Source organism: Crocodylus siamensis, chromosome 2 (genome assembly GCF_052110815.1).
Source record: "Crocodylus siamensis isolate JL-2025a chromosome 2, ASM5211081v1, whole genome shotgun sequence".
In the NCBI taxonomy this organism is placed as follows: Eukaryota; Metazoa; Chordata; order Crocodylia; family Crocodylidae; genus Crocodylus; species Crocodylus siamensis.
In genome coordinates, this window is record NC_143396.1 from 10,983,821 (window position 1) to 11,002,281 (window position 18,461).

At 62.9% G+C, this 18,461-nt stretch overlaps 1 protein-coding gene across 3 annotated transcripts in view; it reads right to left on the bottom strand.

The window, feature by feature from the left end:
- The window catches only part of ADISSP (adipose secreted signaling protein), a 79,359-nt gene extending 60,942 nt beyond the window's left edge, over positions 1 to 18,417 (bottom strand). Inside the window, exons 1-3 of one of the 3 annotated variants that reach the window (XM_090035168.1) lie at positions 18,295 to 18,417; positions 8,248 to 8,359; positions 2,880 to 3,022 (exon numbers count right to left, since the gene is read on the bottom strand). In XM_090035168.1, the coding sequence (XP_089891294.1) occupies positions 2,880 to 3,022; positions 8,248 to 8,266 (162 nt within the window). In that variant the 5' untranslated portion in view covers positions 8,267 to 8,359; positions 18,295 to 18,417. Of the gene's footprint in view, positions 1 to 2,879; positions 3,023 to 8,247; positions 8,457 to 9,251; positions 9,271 to 18,294 lie in introns of those variants that run through there. The other 2 variants (XM_090035170.1, XM_090035167.1) reach the window with 2 other exon arrangements.
- Positions 18,418 to 18,461: the final 44 nt, after the last annotated feature.

Below are 18,461 nucleotides of genomic sequence, written 5' to 3' on the forward strand. Positions count from 1 at the left end.
ATATAGCAATAACCTTTTCACAGAAGCAGGACGGTGGCTGCCACAGTCCCCCTGCTTTCCCTGGAGCAGGAGCAGGCGTGATGTCTTCTACCGTGTCAGGGTTGACGGTAGTTTTGCTAGGAGGTCAGACATGGGACCAAAAGAAATCTCATGAGGTTCAACAAGGACAAGTGCAAAGTCCTGCCCTTAGGATGGAGCAATCCCGTGCACTGGGACAGGCTGGGGGCTGACGGGCTGGGCAGCAGCTTTGCAGAAAAGGACGTGTCGGGGGGGACACCCAACACTTCATCTAAGTGCATCATCCAGCCTGAGGAAGAGACTCAGTGCGGAGGCTTGCACCTGCCTAGCACGGTGGTTTACAAGCTCCTCGGACTCCCGACCCTGCCAGAAAACACCAGCTCTTTGCTTCCCCTTGTTTCTTGCCGAGGGAAAAACATTACAGCAATTGGGCTGTTGCAAAGAACTCGGTGAGATGCAGCAAGGCAGAGCATTTCTGCCGCTCTGGATCCCTGCTGGGTTTATCCTGTGAATCTCGCGCAGGTGTTCGCACACCCAGCACTGCTAACCTTGCACAACACCCTCGAAAGGCTCTTTTGGCACCCTAGCTGGGAATCACCAAGCTAAGATGAGGCCCTTGGAGCCATTCACGGCTGCCAGTTGCTGCAAGCAATGCAAAATGCATGCATGCAAAACCAGATGGTTTTATTAGTGGGTCAAAGCTATTGACAGAACCATTTGCCAATATGAATTAGAGGAATTCATGAGAGCAAAGTCTGGAGTCCAGCAATAAACACAAGCACGCAGGGCCAGGAGGGGAGATGTATTACGCACACATGCACCAGTCAAAGGCTTTCCACCAACGGCCTTTGGGTGCTGCAGAGACCCCAAGCCGAGGCTGTGCCCCCGCTGCAAAGGAAGGCAAACTCCCCCCAGTCCAGACCAGTCTGAGCAGGGGCAAGATCCCTTCCTGCCCCTAGCGTCCCCTCACTTCTCCCAGCCCCCAGTGGCTTTCCTTCACTGCTTCACACCTGGGGAAACTGAGGCACGGAGCAGTTAATGACTGCGGGGTGAAGCCAGGACACGCACCCCAAGTCCTGTGTTATCCACAAGGCAGGATAGAGGCTCCCTGCTCTGCCTGGGGACTTGCTTGGCCCAGGAGATCGCTGAATGAAGCTGCAGCCGCCCCCTGCTCTGTCAGGATGCGGGGAAGAGCGGTAGGGGCCTGGCCAAGAAGAGGAGACCCCTCTGCCCATGGCTTAGAGAAGAAAGCAGTATTTTTGCCCACCTTCTTCCACCTGAAGACTAATCACAGGTAGCCTATGGCCTGAGCAGTGCCAAAACAAACCGCACGTGGGATATCGGCAACGAGGCAGGCCACACAGTGACAGAGCCCCGAGCAGACGGTCCAGCGCCCAGCCCCTGCCAGGGTCGGGCACCACGAGGGAACTGAAGGTGCGAGACGCACTAAAACCGGGAAGCGAAAGCGAGCGGCAGGTGCCAGCGCTGCCAGCTCCCGCTGCACCGGAGGAGGAAGATGGCGGGGCGGGGAGAGCTCGGGCAGCAGGGCGGGGGGAGGAAAAGCTGACCGTCTCTCTAAAAAGGCCAGGAACGGCTCGAGGTTGGACTGCCACTCGCCATCGATGCTGCACGCCGGCGGGATACGGCTGCTGGCAGACGATCCGGCACCGCACGCACGCCGGCAGCATTCAGTGAACCTGATCAGCCCCGTGCAAACCAGCCCAGACAAACCCCGTGTCCAACGTGACACAGTCACCCCGACATCGCCCCCGCCCCCGGGATACAGGGGGGCCGCGGCTGCCAACGTCCTGCTGCTGCCAAGAGGGTTAACAGATGCTCCAAAGAGCCCAGGGCAAACTGGAGAAGGGGTCAAGCTCCCAGCTCTGCCACTACTGCCATGCCTGACCTCTGGCAAGTCCCTTCACCCGCCGCCTGCCCGCAGAGAGGACAGCAGCGAGTTCCCTCCTGGAGGACGACCACGCTGAGGGCTGGGGCGGCTCGGATGCTATGACAATGGCGGAAGACCTTGCAGGTAGTTTTGTGCATCAGCTCCCATAGCTGAGCAATGGGCCATAGGAAGGCCTCTGCTTTAATAGAGCACGGCCCCCCTTCCCAGCACCGCTGCTCTCGGACAGCTCGTTTCCCCCCAGGAGGCTCGCCCACGGCAGCAAGAAACCACCCTCAGCATCCCGCCAGAGTCTCTGCTGAACTGCGGCATGGCCTGGGGCAAATCACTGAAACCCCGGGCCTCAGTTTCCCCCCAGAAGGCACCGCACACCCCTAAGCAGCCCCTTCCCACAGTGTCTAGATATACTGTGAAAGCTGTTGGAGCCGCAGGGTGGGATGGAGGGTAGGAGTCCTGTCACAGTACCGCACTTCGATGCACACGACTCGCCCTCAAATAAGACGCGCCTTATTTTTTTTTGAAGGGTAAAATGGAGAGGGGGGGGAAAAAAATCTCTCCTTGAAAATACCGGTAAGTCGCACTAGGTAACTGAGAGGCAGCAGCTAAAGACCCCGGCGCGTCCACTGTGCTGCTCTCCCTGGAGCATCTTTCCTTTCTCCCATCCTTGGGGCTTAAACAGCAGAAAAGGTTATTACCATATTTCCTGGTTTACAAATCACACCTGAATTTCCCACAGCCGCCTTTTGGAAGAGGAGGTTTGTGTTGCAGGTGAGAAAACGTGGCGTTATGTGCCTGACTTCCTGCTGGCCGGAGGGGGCCCCCATTAAAGCTACTTGATTTGGGGGCTAAGGCCTTTTGTAACGGAGACGCTACAAGCGGCCACGCTGCTCCACCACCCCGGAGCTAGCCCCCACCCCTGCCCCCGGGCTCGGCCTCGTGCCCCCGCGGGTCTCACCTTGACCAGGAAGTTCCCATCCTTCTCCTGGGTGACCATAACCACCGAGTCGTGGAGCTTCTCGTCGAAGTGCACGTGGCTGTGGGCTCCCTCCGGGGGGTGGCTGGGGGCAAAGCGCACCCCGCCCCCCTTCGCCTTCACGCCTGCCGGGAGAAGACAAGCCTGTGAGCACAACCTCGTCCCCTTGGGGGTCCCGCAACCCCCAGCCACCCCGCAGCAGGAACAAGCACCGGGGCCAAGTGACCGGTGGGAACGACAACAGGGGCTCTGCCGCGGCACACGGGCGCAGGCAGCAGCAAGGCAGTGACCTTGCAAGTGTGTGCATGGAGCAGGAGCAAAGCCAAGAGCAGAGCTTTTCCCACTGGGGTCCCGAGCATTTGTGACCCTAAAGCCAGGCTGTGGGATTGTTAACAAAACGGGAAGTGTCACGATGCCCTGTTATAAACCCCCAGGGCAGCCACACCTTGCACATGATGCCCAGCTCTGGTCCCCACAGCGGCAAAAGCGGGGAAGAGCTGGAGACGATGCAGAGAAGGGCAGCAAGGAGGATGAAAGCTACGGAGGGGATGTCATAGGAGAGACTGCAGAAGCCAGGCCTGGCTAGTTTAGAAAAGAGCTGCTTGAGGGGGACCACGGTTGGAGTTTACAACACAATATGTAGGGAAGAGCAAGCAGCGAGGGATTTATTATTGCCCGTCTCCCACCAGGCCAGAACGAGGGGGCACGGCACGAACCCAGCAGGCCGGCAGTTTAAAACTAACAAAGGGAAGCTCTTCTTCCCCGCAGCGTGCTCCAGTTCTTCCCCCGGCTGCTTCCAACCCAGAGGCTCCAGCTGCATTGCTCAGCGTGGACCATGCGGCTGGGGCTGGGGAGAGCGATTCCACCCCCTGCCCCGCATCCCGGGAGCTTGCACGCCACAGGCACAGAGCTGTGCTCCCAGTCCCCTTGGGCATCCTGTAGCAGAGCTGGGCAGATGGAGGGGGCACCAGCTCCCCCTGCCCCGATCCCATCCCCAAGCTGAAGCATGGGGGTCCCCGAGCCCACCTTGCCGGAGAGCTGCCTTGGCTCGTGAGACGCACCCACCGGTTTCACTGAGACCCCAGAATCTTAATTTGGAGCTGGGACTGAAGCCTCCAAAAGCCCAGAGGCCGGTCCTGCCTGCCCCGGCTGAGATGGGATGGGACGGTACTGACGCCCTGCGGGTGCCAACACACCCCATGCAGCTGGGATGGCGTGCCCGATCACAGAGGGGACGGGGGACCAGGCAAAGAGCAGGTGGAGAGCACGGGGCTGCGAGCAAAGAGCAAAATGCGCCCGTTGTGGTCACGGTCAAAGTCAAGGTCAAACCCCACCCAAAGCCGACGCGGAAGAGCCAGAGCCGGAGACCGAGAAGCAGCAGGGAAAAATCACTGCCTCTACGCCAGGTGAAGCTCTCGGCCTGGGGCTGACACGGACTAGACGTTTCTGCCCCAAATCTAGGCGCCCCAGCGCTCTCTCGCCGGCTTCGCCACTGGCTCTGCCCATTGTTCCTCCCCGCGCAGTCAAACAGTACAAAAGGCAACTGCAAAACCTGCGAGCGAAATTGCCTGCTCATTCCCAGCCTCCCGCCGGAAACCCTGAGAAGCCGCTCGCCGTTACTGCTTAGCAGCTACAAAGGCAGCGTATAAAAGTGCCCTTGGGAGCACAAAAGCCCCGTGCCATGCCGCCAGGGCGACGAGCAGCTCATCTCCCAGCGTGGCGCTCACCGTGCAGACACGGCCAAGGGAAGCCTTTGCCCAATGGAATCACTTCCCCGCCCCCCGGACCACGGTCCAGCTGCTGAAACAACTGTGTTGGGTTAAAGCAGAAGCCGAGCTGTTAACAGCAACGCCGGGACGGAGCGATCCCTGGCCGGGGCCTGACGGGCTGGGCAGAAAAGGACCTGGGGGTGGGCAGGGGACCAGAAGATGAATGGCAGCACCAGTGGCTGGGGGGAGAAAAACTCCTGATACAGCCGGAAACACATCCATCCCAGCCTTGATGCCACGGCCGTGCCAGACCCAGAGAACCACCTCGGCCACCTCCACGGCACGGCTGTATCCCAGCGCGAAGGAGCCACGAGACGGCAGAGAGGAGTGAAGTGGAGGACGCTGCAGTGAAGCAGGCTGCAACAGGAGACCAGGAAACACTTCTTCCCCGGCAGAGCAGGGAGGCCCCGAGAGAGATGCCAGGGAAGCAGGGGGACTCTCCAGCACTGGAGGTGTTCAAGGAGAGGGTGGAGCTTCTGGGAGTAGATAGCAGAGCAGCAGATCAGGCAGGGAGTAGGAAACAGAGCAGCAGATCAGGGAGGGAGCACAGAGCAGGGAGTAGAAAACAGCAGCAGATCAGGCAGGGGAGCAGAAAGCAGAGCAGAAAGCGGAGCAGCAGGGAGCACAGGACCTGAAACAGAAAGCAGGGCAGCAGGTCAGGGAGGGAGCACCGGGCGGGGAGCAAAAAGCAGAGCAGCCACCAAGCAAGGAGCGCTAAGCTGGGAGCAGAAAGCAGAGCAGCTGGCTTGGGTAGGGGGGGACCAGGCATGGGCAGGCGCCCGGGGGGTTGTGCCTGGCAGGGACCCGCAGGGTCACATCCAGCCCAAGCCCTGGCTGCACGCAGGGCAGCGCCAGCTGCTTTACCAGCGATTGCAGCAGCCCCGCCAGAGCCCCGGGCAGTTACGGAGTGGATAACAACACACGGCATCGCGTTAGCTCCTGGCATCTGCGAGCCAGGACCCGTGCTGACTCTGCCTGAAGCGCTCCCACGGCGGGTGCAAAGGGAAGGTGGGAAGAGGAGTTGCGTGTTAAGGAAGCCAAGGGGGATTTCGACTGCTCCAGGCCTGGCTCCGGGTTTCAACGCGCAGATACGGAGCCCTTCCCTCGAGTGTCCACGCTCTGAGGCAGCGGCTTTCAACCCTTGTTTTTCATTTGTGGTCCCTAAAAAAATTTTGAATGGAGGTGTGGATCCCTTTAAATGGCAAGTGTGGGTATGCCACACTTCTGGTTGATGCCAGGCACAGAGGCAGGCCGGGGGCGACGGGCTGGGCAGCAGCTCTGCAGAAAAGGCCCTGGGGGGACAGGGGACAAGAAGCTGAGCGGGAGCCGGCAGTGTGCCCGTGCGCCGAGAAGGCGACCGGCATCCTGGGCTGCATGGGGAGGAGCGGTGCCAGCGGGTGGGGGCAGCGATTCTTCCCCCCTATTCAGCACTGGGGAGGCCACATCTGGAGTCCGGTGTCCAGCTGTGGCCCTCACTGCAGAAGGATGTGGGCACACTGGAAAGAGTCCAGAGGAGGACAACGAAGATGCTCGGGGAGCTGGGGGACACGTCTTGTGAGGAGAGCAAGGGGTAGCAACCCAAGGCATTAGAGGGACACCATCCAACAGCCCCCCCAGAGCAGCGGACACCTGCCATCCCCCCCTCCCGGCTGCTGGGCAGCAGAGGAGCACAAGGAGGAAGCAGGTGGCGAAGCATCCCCGGAGCCTTCTGCCCGGTATCCTGCATGGTGCTCAGCACGGAGCAGAGCCCCACGGCACACACAGGCTGACCCTATCCGTCCCGTTCCCCCCCCCACAGGCAGCCAGGATCCCTCCCGCACACCCAGGCCACCAAGGCAACGAGACCCCAGACCAAGCCTCTCCGCACGCCCCTGTCCCGACTGCCTGTGGGGCCACGAAGCCATGAAACGCACCTGCTTTGGGGGCTCCAGAGGGCGGCCCCAACTCTGACACCGACAGTGCAAGTAACCTTGAGCAAGTCCCTTTGCCCCAAGGCCTGGCTGGGCAGGGCACTCCAAGCACGGCTGCCAGGTTCACCCCCCCCCTCCCCCAACGGGCAGTCCTAGCCCTTCCACCCAAAGCCTTCGCATGCCTGCAGCCCCCACCCAGCCGGAAGAGGGGCCACGTGGTGTCCACGTGCTTCTCCAGGCAGGGTCCGGCCCGGCGTGAGTCAGCCCCAAACTCGCTCGCTCAGATTAGAAATGCAATTATCTGCATCTGGTTCATGAGATGGGTGGAGGGAGGCGGGGGGGACTCAGATGCCTGCTCCTGGGAGCAGCTAGCTGCCTGGGAAGGGCAGAGACGGATCCAAGACCGACGGATGCCACCCCCTAGCCCAGATCCCGGGCACAGCCCCCGCCAGCACTGCAGTGTCATCCTGGGGCAAGTGCTGTGGAGCTGGCCGAGCGCACGGGCCCCTCCAAGCCTAGCAGCCCCCTGGGCCAGCATGGCACAGGCTGCAGCCAGCTGCTAAGGAGGGAGGGATGGACATCGCACCGTGTCCGGCCCCGGCCATTCAGCCAGGAGCAACTTTTATCACGAGTCCCCAGTCAGGACTCGAACTTGTGCCCCTGGAGCAGCACCAAGCTGCCCCCCAAGCTCCGCCGGGCCTCTGCTCGTCCCCAGGGGCTCCTGGCTTCCAGGCAGCACCTCTGAGCCCCAGCCCTGATGGCAGGGTACAAGGAGCACCCCAACCTCCAAAGGGCCCAGCTAGCAGGGCGTGAACGGAGCACTCCTTGGAGAAAAGGCAGGGCAAAGCCCCCCCACATTGCTTTCCTCCGTCTCCTTGTCCCCAGCAGAGGCAGGAGGCAAAGCTCCAAACATTAGCAACAGAGGCTGGGGGGTGCTGGGAAGCCCGTGGGGGTCTCCGCCAACATCCCACATCCGAGCGAGTGGCCTCCAGGGCTGCAGGGAGCTAAGCCCCAGCGGTCCCAGCCCAGAAGAGGTAGGGAGAGCCCAGCACGGGGGGAGAACCTGGGCACTGGGATTGCAGCGGCACCCACCCGCCCACCCCGCAGGCGACTCTTGAGCCTGCATCAACCCTTCCGGCCCCCGGAGTTTGCAGCACACAAGAGGGCAAGAGCAAGGGAACAGGGACACTGCCACCCCTCCACACCTCACCCACAGCCCCCTCCGTGACCTGCTGCCTCCCCCCAGCCGCAGGCACAGCCCAGACACGGGGCAGAGCTGCTGCCTGCACTACACGAGGCTGCCGGTCCCTCTCTGACCTGACTCCGGAGTCACTCAAGTTGCCGCAAGGAGGAGAAAAACAAAATACCTCTCCAGCGCCTGAAAGCAAAGCAAGCATGCACGGGGCAGGGGGCTGCATCCCGGTCCACCGGCTACAATACCACAGCTCTGCTTTAGACCCGGCATCGAGTCGCAAAGGGGCAGGGAGCCTGGGAACGAAGCCCGGCTGCCCCCAGCGCGGTGGGGGGATTGGAAACCAGTGCTCCAAGGGCAACTTGCAAACGGACAGAGGGGAAGCCCGCGGGGTTCAGCCGCCGGACATCTAGGGTCCCTGCCCAGCCTAGCCGCTGCCAGCCGGATGGGCAAGGGCTGTCGCCTGCCACCGCACTCACCCTTGTCCGCCGCAGCCATGGGTCCTGCAGCAGTCGTGGGTCCTGGGCTGGCTCTTCAGAGGGCTGGGCGCAGGGCCATCCTCCGGGGCACGGCAGCAGGGTGAGGCGGGCGCTGGGGAGAGAAGCGGCAGTGAGACTGGGCAGGTCGGCGGAGGGGGGCTGCCCCAGCCTGGCGCTGGCGCTGGCGCTGGGAGGGGTGTATTTAGCAGCTGCACGGAGCAGTTCAGGGAAAAGAAAACCCTCCCAGCTCCTCCTGGGTCCTAGAGACGGCAGGGGCTGAAGCAGGGTCTCCCCGAGCTACCCGGGCCCACGGCCGCCTGGACCCGCAGCACCCACGCGGCGGCGTGCCGAGGGGCTACGGAGCTGCCGAGCTCCCTGCTCCTTTGCCCCGGGGAACGGGGCTGGCAGCAGGCTCCAGCACCCTCGCCACTTGGGGCAGCAAGGGTGGTGAAGGCACTGAGCTGTGGACCCAGAGCAGCTCTGCCCTGCCACCGCTTGCCCTGCATGACCTTGGGGGTGTCACGCAACGTCCCTGCCCCTCGCACTTTCCCCGCTGTCTGCTGCCCGCGGCACTTCAAGGCACAGACAGCCTCTGGGCATGTCCAGAGCCCAGTCTCCCCACAGTAATACCGACACATGCCGCAGCACGGGGTGACATAAAGCAGCCGGGGGGACACGCAAAAATCAAGGGGGGGGCCACTGGGCAGGAGCAGAAAAGGCAAGGAGAGGAAAGCACCAGGGGCCAAGCAATGCCGAGCAAAGCACTCCCGTGCCTCAGTTTTCCCCTCTGTGAAATGGGGCTGCTGCCGCCAACCCGGACATGGAACGCAATCCCAGCTCAGCAGGTGCTACGTGAATATCCGCGCTGGCTGCAAAGACTTCATAGATTTTGTAGACATCAGGGCTGGAAGGGACCTCGAGAGATCATCGAGTCCAGCCCCCCGCCCAAAGGGCAGGAAGTCAGCTGGGGTCGTAGGATCCCAAAAGAGATGGGAGAGACTTGCCTTTTCCTAGGCGGGGCCTGATTCAGCGGTGCGCACACCCGAGATCTCAGCCACACGCACACTTCCCTGCTGCAACTGGGGGAAAGATCGCAGGAAGGAAGAGAGTGGGGCCTCTGCCCCAGGTGCTTCCTTCCTGCCCTGCCTCCACCCAGCCGGAGCTTCGCACTCTCGAGACCCGAGTTCGGGCCCATCTGCCCGGGATCCCAGCGCACGCACGAGCCCGAGCCCGAGGGGGAAAGAATCCGGGGTCAGCCCCCGCCGCCGAGCCCCTCCTGCCCGGCTGTGGCTCCATCCCAGCCTCGCTGGGAAGGAATAAACAGCCAGAGCAGCGAGGTCGTGGGAGAGGCGCCAGGGAAGGGAGGACCATCCATCCCGGGAGGGTTCGAGGAGAGGCTGGACGGGCACTGGGGGGACGATCTGGGTGCAGCGATGCCCGTGCTCTGCTGTGGGGCTGTCCCAGGCATCTGGACTGTGCTGGTTGCCCCTTTCTCCCCTTCCTGTGTCAGGGGGATTTTAATCCTCCCCCAGAGGCGCTGGTGCTGCTGCAGCCAGGCTGGGGATGGGGCAGGGCTGCGCCAATGCCCCTGCTGGCACCCACCCTGCAGGGTCCTGGCTGGGGGGTCTCGCCCCTAAGCTCAGGCTGAGACCAACACTGCCCTGGGGGCAGGAAGGGATTTCCCCCTGCTCGGACTGGTCCAGACTGGGGAGTTTTGCATTCCTCTGCAGCGGGGGCACAGCCTCGGCCTGGAGCGTCTGCAGCATCCACGACCCCCCCGGCAGCAGCAGGCCATTGGTGGCCGCGGGCCCCCTGTATCCCAGGGGCGGGGGCGATGCCTGAAGCTCTGTCGGGGGGCTTTAGTTTTGCTCAGACATTCGACAATAGTTTTGTCTGGGATGGTTTAGGTACCCACTCACTCCCTGGGGGCGCACAACAGACATGATTTCAGAGGTGAGGCTGAGGGACCTGGGCTGATTTAGGGAGGTGCCTTGAGACCCCTTCAAGGGAGCCGGGGGACACCATGCACGGTCAGCACTGCTGGATGTGCAAACAGGATTCACCAGGTAAACCCAGGGCTTGCAAGCAGGAACCCAGAGTGTGAAAACCGTGCTGCCCCGCTGGCACCTTTCCGAGGTCTGTGCACCAGAAGAATTGCTCTGGGGAGTGTCTGTAGTGAAGAAAAAAACAAAATCAGTGAAAACTAAGAACTGGCATGTTTCAGGGGAGGCTTTGCGACTCCAGGGGTGCTGCCTGTTTGGAGGTGGAGAGCCAGGAGCTGAGGCCTGGCGAGTGGCTGAACACGGTGCCCGTCTTGAAGTGCCCTGGAGCTTCTTGAGCAAGTCGGGAAGGGCTGGACGATGGCACCACATAAATCAGCCGCCTGTCCCCCCGGGACTGCTGCGCTCGGTCCTTATCTCCCAGAGCAGGGATCAGTGGGGGACCATGAGGCTCAGGGAGATTTCAAACAGAAAAGAAACCGAGATCAGGATTTGCAGAAGACAAATAGGGGGGAGCCACAATACAGCAGTACACTGGCCAGCTTTGTCCACAGCCCCTTTCCCCCCTGCACACCTCCGTCTGCAGCCACTCAAAGTCCCGATTCTTGCAGTGGCTCTAACGGGGGGGCCAGATCCTCTGGGCTTTGCTGGTTGCTGCATGGGGTCAGGACGGAGTCCCTTTTCCACCCCCAACCACCCGTTCTGCCCCATGTGTTGGGGGTTTAATCCCCGCCAGAGGCGCTGGTGCTGCTGCAGCCCAGGCTGAGGCTGGGGCTGGGCTGTGCCAATGCTCCCGCTGGCACCAACCCCGCAGGGTCCTGGCTGGAGGGTCTCGCCCCCGCGCTCATGCTCAGCCCCACCGCACTGGGGCAGGAAGGGATTTCCCCCCTGCTCAGACTGGGCCGGACTGGGGGCAGGCAGCGGGGGCACGGCCTGGGACCTCTGCAGCATCCACAACCCCCCTGGCAGCAGCAGGACGTTGGCAAACGTGGCCCCCCCCCACCCCAGGGGCGGTGGGGATGCCTGGAGCTGTGTTGGGGGCGACTGTTGTGTTGGACGGGGCTTGTCTGGGCTGATTTGGACAGGGCTGGTCCTGCCTCAGGCAGGGCCTGGACTGGACGTGACCCCGCAGCCCCCGGGATTCATTGCCTCTGCATTTCTCCAACCTGCAGATCCAGCCAGGAAGGGGCAAGAGCTCCCTGCGAGTGGAGCCTGGCTCCTGCAGCCACCCCTCTGCAGCAGGGCACCGGAGGGAAGGAGCCCCGAGGCCAGCAGCCCATATCGGACCGAGACCTGGCCTGCATGGCGATGCCCGGGCTGGGGAGAGGAGCTGGCAGCGCTTCTGCTGCAGTCCTCGGGCTCCGGCTGGGCAGTCAGCAGGGCAGAGGGGACAATTCAGACCCTCCTGTCGCATCAACTGCAGGGCGGGTCCATCAGCCCGGCTCTGCTCTACCAGACAGGAGCGACGATGGAGCAGCGATGGTCCAGCAGAGACTCACAAGGCACGGGGGTTTGTGGGGGGCAGAATGCGCCGACGCTTGCCCGAGCCTATGCCAGCCAGGTAGCTGGTCCCATAAGAGACATCACCCACAGGAACCCGCGCCTCCCCCTCCAGGAGGGAACATCTCTGCTTCCCTGCATGCTCCTCTCCCAGAAACATTCCTGACTGTAAAATGGGTCCGTTACGAAGGCACGCAGGAAGGAGTCGCTTTCCGGGCCTCGACAGTAACACACGAGTCGGTGGAGATGCCCAGATGGAAACGGAGCTGGGGTCTGCAAGTCAGCAGCGATATCCCCCGTCTAAGCCAGGCACCGGCATCCAGGAGACCAAACAGGGTCTGCACCTCCCCGCTTTGCTTTCATTCATTTCCTGACTACAGACACAACCTAGAGCAGTTCCTCTGCTGCAGGAAACTCAGCCAGGCCTGAGCCAGGCAGGAGGATTTGATTCTCACTGGAAATCTCTGGGTGGATCAAATGGAGGTCTCTGCACAGCCCTCAGTGTGCGGCACCCCCGAAAGCACCCCTCACTGGTTCAGCAGCAAGAGCTCTCGCAGGCACCGGAAAGGACTCGCAGGCGGCGAGGGTTTCACATCGTCTCAGCACGGGCTACGAAGCTCACCCAGGCTGCAGGCAGGTCGGGCTGGCCTCTGCCTGTCCTTGCACCCTCGGGGACCGCTCTAGTCCCCCGGTGATTCTGGGGGGAGAAGAGCAGAGCGTGGGGCTGAGCGGGGGATCTGCAGAGCTGCAAGGGCCACGGTCAGTGGAGCCGGCAGCTTCAGCCGCTACTGCTCGTACCCAAACGCCAACGCCCGAGCGGTGCGTGCTGCGGGTTTCTGGCACGGAGAGACCATCCCAGGACGCGACGTTTCATGGGACACAGGATGGAGACTTCCAGACTGGGAACGGAGACTCCCACAGCCCCGTGACCCCAGTACGCCGTGCTGGCTTGGGGGAAGAAGCTCGCAGCAACTGGGTTTTAATCAGGGCAGATTTTGAAAAGCTCCCAGCCACTTCGCACTCCAGCCTCAGCTCCCTCGACGTTCGGGGCGTGGGACAGGAGAACGAATGCAGCGAGCGCCGGGGCCCCGGTTTTGCAAAGGCAGCTGCTGCACCAAGATAGGCGTTATCAGCACAGCGGAAAGGGAAGTGCAGGCACTGCCCAGCCTACTAATAACCCTCTTCCCCGTGAGACAGCAGACCACGTTGCAGGCTGACGGCACGGCAGAGACGGGGCTCTGCTCTGCTGCAGAAACACGCACCCCAAGGGAAACCGCCCTGGGCGGGTGCGATATAGACATTTCAAAGCTAAGTCTGGGGGCCGCTCTTCCTCTGCAGTCCTCGCCCCACCACATCCAGTGGTCTGGTCTGTGACTGGGGCTGCGGTTTTCAGCCAAACAACGAAGGGTTTAAGTCCTCACAAGCTGGACCTTGCAATGCCCAGAGAGCCAGCGAGAAGGCGACAATGCATTTTGGCATGTCTGAGCCACGTCTGAATGGGAGGCAGGTTTATCCCACGGGAGGTGCCGGTGCCTCCCTACTCAGCGCTGCTCAGGCCTCGTCCGGATCCCGCGTGCACTTCTGGGCTCCACATTTTAGCAGGGTGCGGAGAAGTTATGGAGGGTCCAGAGCCAGCAAGAGAGATGATGGAGGGCTTGGAAGGCAGGTCCTGGAGGAGCGCTGGAGCTGGGCAGGTTCAGCTGGTGGAGAAGGTGCTGTCGAGGGGGCACGGCGGCAGCCTGCAAGTCCCCGAGGGGCTGTCAGGAGAGGCGGGAAAGCGCCCGGCTCGGCTCTCCCGCAGCAGGGAGGAGGGCGCGGAGCCACGGCTGGACGTTGCAGCAGAGTTGCTTTAGGTTGGAGGTCAGGAAACGCTTCTCCGCTGTCTGGGGAGGCAGACCGTGGGAGAGACGCGGGGAAGGAGCGGGACTCTCCATCACTGGGGGTCACGGAGAGGCTGGACGGGCCCCGGGGGGATGATCTGGCGTGCTCTGCGGTGGGGATGTCCCACGATTTGGGCTGTGCTGGTAGTCCCCTTTCTGCTCCATGTGTCGGGGGGCTTTAGGGCACCGGGTGCTGCTGCAGCCCGGGCTGGGGATGGGCCAATGCTCCTGCTGCACCGACCCTGCAGGGTCCTGGCTGGAGGGTCTCGCCCCCGCGCTCAGGCTCAGCCCCACGCTGCACTGGGGCAGGAAGGGATTTCCTCCTTGCTCAGACTGGTCCAGACTGGGCGTCCGGGCATGCCAGGAGCCGGCTTGCCAAGACTGTATTGTGCACGGCCCCGGTGCCACAGGGCAGGGACCCAGCTCTCCCTGGCCAACTTGCAGCAAACACGGTGGCAAGGATGCCCTGGACTGCACGGCTGCTCCATGCCCACATCTGCACCACCACGGTGGACCGGGCCCCCCCAAGCCCATGTCCTCCAGCTGTTGAGACAGACTTGAGGGTAACCCCAGCGGCTACTGAAGGTGCAGAAAACCCTGCAGGGACTCACCAAGCCCAAAGCAGCAGCTCCCGAACCCCACAAGGGCCAGATCAGATGGCTCTATCAACCCACCCGAGGATGGAGAAGAGAGCATGAGGATAACTCAGGACAGTCCCCAGAAAAACCCAGTCCATCCCAGAGCCTTCCCACCCCGGACAAATCCCACAGCCAGCGCTGGCTGCTCAGCTTTAAATCCACTGCATCTCGCTGCCCTTGGACGCCCTTCGGTGATGCTTGAACGAGTCACGTGAGACGCATCGTGCCCCCACCCCCCCAAAGACGTTGCCTGGCTTCATCCAGCCCGGCTGACAAAGGGTTACAAAGCAGCACATATGGAAATGGGCAGGGATTTTAGCAAATGGATCATTAAACTCTCACAAGCAAATACAGATGCACACCAAAGCAGCAGAAGGGCCCTAACGAGCATCTCAGCCAACCTCTTGGATAATGAGGTTTGGCAGAACTCGATTGTTCTTATCATTTCGACAGCTGAAAAAAGAATCAATGCTTATTTTTAAGCATTTCTTTCAGTTTTTCTCTATTTACATTTTTAGGGTGGTGCAAAATCAGGGGTGGTGGGGGCAGGCAACTAACTAATGACAACACGCTGGTAAAAGCGTTATTAAAAAAAATCACATGTCAAAATATATCAAAGTAAATATCCACAAATCAATAAAGCTGTTTTAAATCATTGTTCACTCGGCTGGAAAGAGCAGGACGGGCAGGGCGCCCAGGGCTCTGGGCACAGGCGGGGCAGGACCCTGCCTCTTTGGGGATGGGTTTAGTTCAAGTAGCCGGTTATCACCCTCCAGCTGGCTTCTCTACCCCCCCCCCCCCGCAGGAGCAGCTAATTGAGTCATTAGGCCCTTTAACCCTCTGTCCCTGCCTGTCCCCCCACCCCCCGTCCAGCACCAGGGGTCAGGGCTCCCGGTCCAATCTGTGCGTTTTGGTGATTACGGATAGAAACGATTTCTGTGGGTGTGCGAGTGTGAGGGGAACTCACCACGCACACGTGACTTACAGCCAGCGTGGCGAATGGGGGGGGGACTACTTTACACACACACACACACACACACACACACTCTCACGCACGCAGCCTGGTGTGCTGATCGCACCCATTAACCCATCCTTTCAACCCAGGCTCCTTCGCACGGCATCTCCTCCCCAGTCTCTTTCCAAGACTTCAGGAACCACGAGACAAGCCGATTGGCGCAGAACCACAGCGGGAACCGGGGCGCGCTGGCCAGCGGTGCCGCGACACCAGCCAGCCCAATCACCCATAGCCTCGTGCCTTAAACCTCTGGGGTTCCCAGCCAAATCCGGGCGGACACCCCCAGCCTACGAGCTGCAGCCCCGGGCTGGGTGTCAGGACACCCGGGTTCTCCTTCCAGCCATGGAGACGACGCCGAGGAGGGGTGGGAACGGCCCGGAGGCAGCGCTGCACGAGGCCGAGATGGTGGCACGGATGGAGGGAGGCCTGGCAGCGGTAGGGACGGCTTCTCCAGGTCGTGGTGTTCAAAAAAAGGAGGCATCCAAGGCCCCCGGAGCAGCACACGCTTGCCTTGCAACGGGGAGCGCGGAGTCCCACAGCGTGTGCCCCTCGCGGCTGGACCCTGCCCAATGCCACCCGCAGTCTCAGTGCCTCAACTCGAACCCAGCACCGGAGCAGCCTCAGCCGAGCGGGGCACATCCAGAGCCAGCAGCGATCCTGGCCCACAACTTCCAGGACCGAGGCAGAGAGGAGGTGCTCGGATGGAGGCCAGCAGGTCGGCGCAGTCCACGGGGCTGGGAGCGACCGACGGAAAGGAGGAGAGGGGTTACGCATGCTCGTGCTACCCATAATCGACCTGGCTGAGGTCCCGGTGGGGTCCAGCAGCTGGCGCAGCCCGTGCTCACAGTCACGAGGTCCTCCAAGACGTGGAAATGAAAGGCATACGGCCTTCCCTTCTTCCCTCGGGCGGATCGGCAGTGCTGGTAATTAGCTGGCGGTAATTAGCCAGCTGCCGCAGTTCCGTAGCCAGAGGAAGGCGGCGCCGCCGCCGGGGGAGCACGGCGCGTGGGAAAGGACAGCTCCTCGTGAAAGCAATCGTCACGTGCGCAGACAGGGCTGGGTGGCCCGAGGCTCAGGGCCAGGACACCTGGGTCCCACGCACACCCTCCCAATTCGCACTCCAGGCCCCCACCGAGCCAGAGACACCAAATCCAGCCACCAGCTCACGCCAGCAGCAGGAATGAGGCTGCCTTCCTATTTCTCCTTGATGCCCTTGGCATTCAGCGCCCCAGAGGCTTCAAACCCCCCTCTGCCATCACCCTGGCACGGAGCAAGACTTCACGAGCTTGCCCCACATGCCTCCACGTCCAGGGCAGCGCTGTCACCATGTTGCTTAGCTAGGAGGAGACAGGAGAGGGCCCGTCCTGGGGCCGGTTCTGTTCAAGGTCTTCATTAGCTATTTGGAAGAGGGGATGCAGCGCACCCCCAGCAAATTCGCGGATGACACCAAGATGGGTAGAGTAGTAGATGCGCTGGAGGGTAGGGCTAGGATTCGGAGTGACCTAGAAAATTTGGAGGACTGGGCCAAAAGCAAACTCATGAGGCTCAACGAAGACAAGCGCAAAGTCCCGCGCTGAGGAGGGCGCGACCCCCCGCACCGGTGCTGGTTGGGGCGATGGGCTAGGCAGCAGCTCTGCAGAAAGGGACCTGGGGGGATGGAGCTGGGCTGTCCTCGGTGGGGGCAGATGCCAGGACAAGGAGCAATGGGCTCAAGCTGCAGCAAGGGAAGTTGAGGCTGGATACGAGGAAAAGCTCTCTCCCGAGGAGGGTGCTGAAGCACTGGGACAGGCTCCCCAGAGAGGTGGCGGCGTCTCTATCCCTGGAGGTGCTGAAGACCCGGGTAGATGAAGCCTGGGCTGGGATGATGCACTTGGGGCTGGGCCTGCTTGGAGCAGGGGGTTGGACCAGACGTGACCCCCTGAGCTCCTTTCAACCCTCCTTGGCTGTGATTCTGTACAGGACAAACCTCTCCCCAACACCAGTTTAATCTCCGTTCGACGCCCCTTCGTTCCCCGCTGCCAGCAGGGAGAACGCAAGCTCCTGATGCATCTTTTCCAAACCACGCAGCACGTATTCACGCCTGTCGTCTCCGCCTCGCCAAGCAGCACGGTGCCCAACTTCCCAGCCTCTCCCCCCGGGGCCCCTGACCTCCACTGAGCCCCCGCCACTGCTGCAACAGGGCCCTGCCGCTGCCTTGCTCGAGCCACCTTCCCCTCGGCGCCGCGGTTCCTCCAGTGACCCCAGGGGAGAGGCCTGGGGTTTTTAGGGGTGCCGCGGGTCCGACCAGACGAGAGCTGCGCCGCGACACGGTAAAGCCATTCAGGTGCAACGCCCAGCCTGCCCCTTCCACCGTGGCCCTGACGCCGGAGCAGACACCGAGCACGTGCCACGGGACCGGGGGCCCTGCCTGCCAGCCGCTCCTCGATGCCCGGCACGTGGTGCCCAGGAGGTTTCACCCCCACGCCACCGCCCCGGCACGGAGCGAGGCTCCGAGGCATCGCTCCACGTCGCCCCCGGGCGCGGCCAGGCTCGCCGCGGCTGCCGCAGCAGGGAGGGCAGCCCCCGCAAACAGCGCGGGGGGAACTGCCGCCCTGCGGTGCCGCGTCCGGGCGCGATGCTGGCGGGGCGGGGGGGGCAGCACGTGTCGCTGTCACCGTGCCCGCGCTCTGCCGCCGCGCCTGGCAACGCCCCGGCCCCCCGGCGGCTCCGCGCGGCGCGGGCGCCCTCCCCCGGGGCCGAGATGAGGGAACGGGGGGCGGCGAAGGGCAATGCGGCAATGCTCACTCGCAGCACCGGGCCCGCTGCACCCAGCGAGGGGCTCCGGCGCCCCCTCCGGCCCGGGGGGCGCCCCCGCACGCCCCGCGGAGGAGCGGGCAAGGGAGGGGGCACCCTGGGCAGCGCCCGCGCCTGCGCGGAGGCGCCCCCGCCCCGGCTCCAGAGCTCGGGGGGGCTGGGCAGGGGCAAACAGGCAAGGGGGGCCGGCGGGGCACGTGGGGGCGCGCAGCCGCACTCACCCGCCCCACACCCGCGTCACTCCGCGCCGCCGCCGCCGCCGCCCTCTGCCGGCCACGCCCCCGCCGCCGCCCATTGGCCCAGCCCCCCGGAGCTGGGCGGGGCCGCGCGGCCCCCTCGCGCGCTCACTGGCCGCGGCGCTCCGGAGGAGGCAGGAGGCGCGGCGTCC